We start from the raw sequence: 819 nt of genomic DNA on the forward strand, positions 1-819 counted from the left end.
GATATTTTGGTTACAGATATTTTGGATATATTGGATATCTATTTTGGATTTCGACTATATTAATTAAACAATTCAGTTTACAACTTCAACAATTCATACAATATTATTTGAATTTCATAAATATTTTGGATATTCATTATATTTGAATTCAACAATTCAGTTTACAATAACTTCATTTATAGTTTCTGGAAATATCTGCAACCAATGTTGCATGCGATCCCTGTAAATAAATTCCCATTGTCTTGCTTCTTCATTGCAATAATTTTTCCACAAATTAGTTGCTGGTGGTATAGGGGAATATCACTTTAAGTAAACCTGTTAAATTATATAACAATTATAAATCAATAACAATTATAAAGTGAATTATCAATAACAATTATAAAGTGAATTATCAATAACAATTTAATATCACAATTAATACCTGTACGAAATGACAGTTGTTAACAAATGCAATAACAATCACACGATGATCTGACATACATGTTGGTGGTGGACTCTGAAGTGGAAAATATGTTTGTGATTGGTTAAGTGATAATGCGACGACAACCACGTTAAACTTCGAAGCAATCACATATCCCATTTCTGGAAGTGTCATCCAATTATCCTTCGACGCAACTTGCTCAACATACACATTGTGTATAAGTTGTCGAACATAATTTTCTCCACCAAATAGTATCTCGTAATGAGACATGAACTCTTGAAGCTCTATCACACACTGTTGACGGATGAACGCCCAACAGTTCTCACCCATTCCAAGTAAAGCTGCAACTGCACGATATCCACAATTACCATCATCACCGACATCAATAATGTCATCTA

At 31.6% G+C, this 819-nt stretch overlaps 1 protein-coding gene across 1 annotated transcript; it reads right to left on the reverse strand.

Moving 5' to 3' along the window:
* Nucleotides 1-300: 300 nt before the first annotated feature.
* Nucleotides 301-768, reverse strand: LOC101510256 (uncharacterized; the record flags this gene model as incomplete). Its single annotated transcript, XM_073364791.1, has 2 exons — nucleotides 301-315; nucleotides 422-768. Coding segments are annotated over 2 exons (362 nt in total), but the record flags the coding sequence as incomplete, so codon positions are not given.
* Nucleotides 769-819: the final 51 nt, after the last annotated feature.

This window comes from Cicer arietinum, unplaced genomic scaffold (assembly GCF_000331145.2).
Source record: "Cicer arietinum cultivar CDC Frontier isolate Library 1 unplaced genomic scaffold, Cicar.CDCFrontier_v2.0 Ca_scaffold_6094_v2.0, whole genome shotgun sequence".
In the NCBI taxonomy this organism is placed as follows: domain Eukaryota; kingdom Viridiplantae; phylum Streptophyta; class Magnoliopsida; order Fabales; family Fabaceae; genus Cicer; species Cicer arietinum.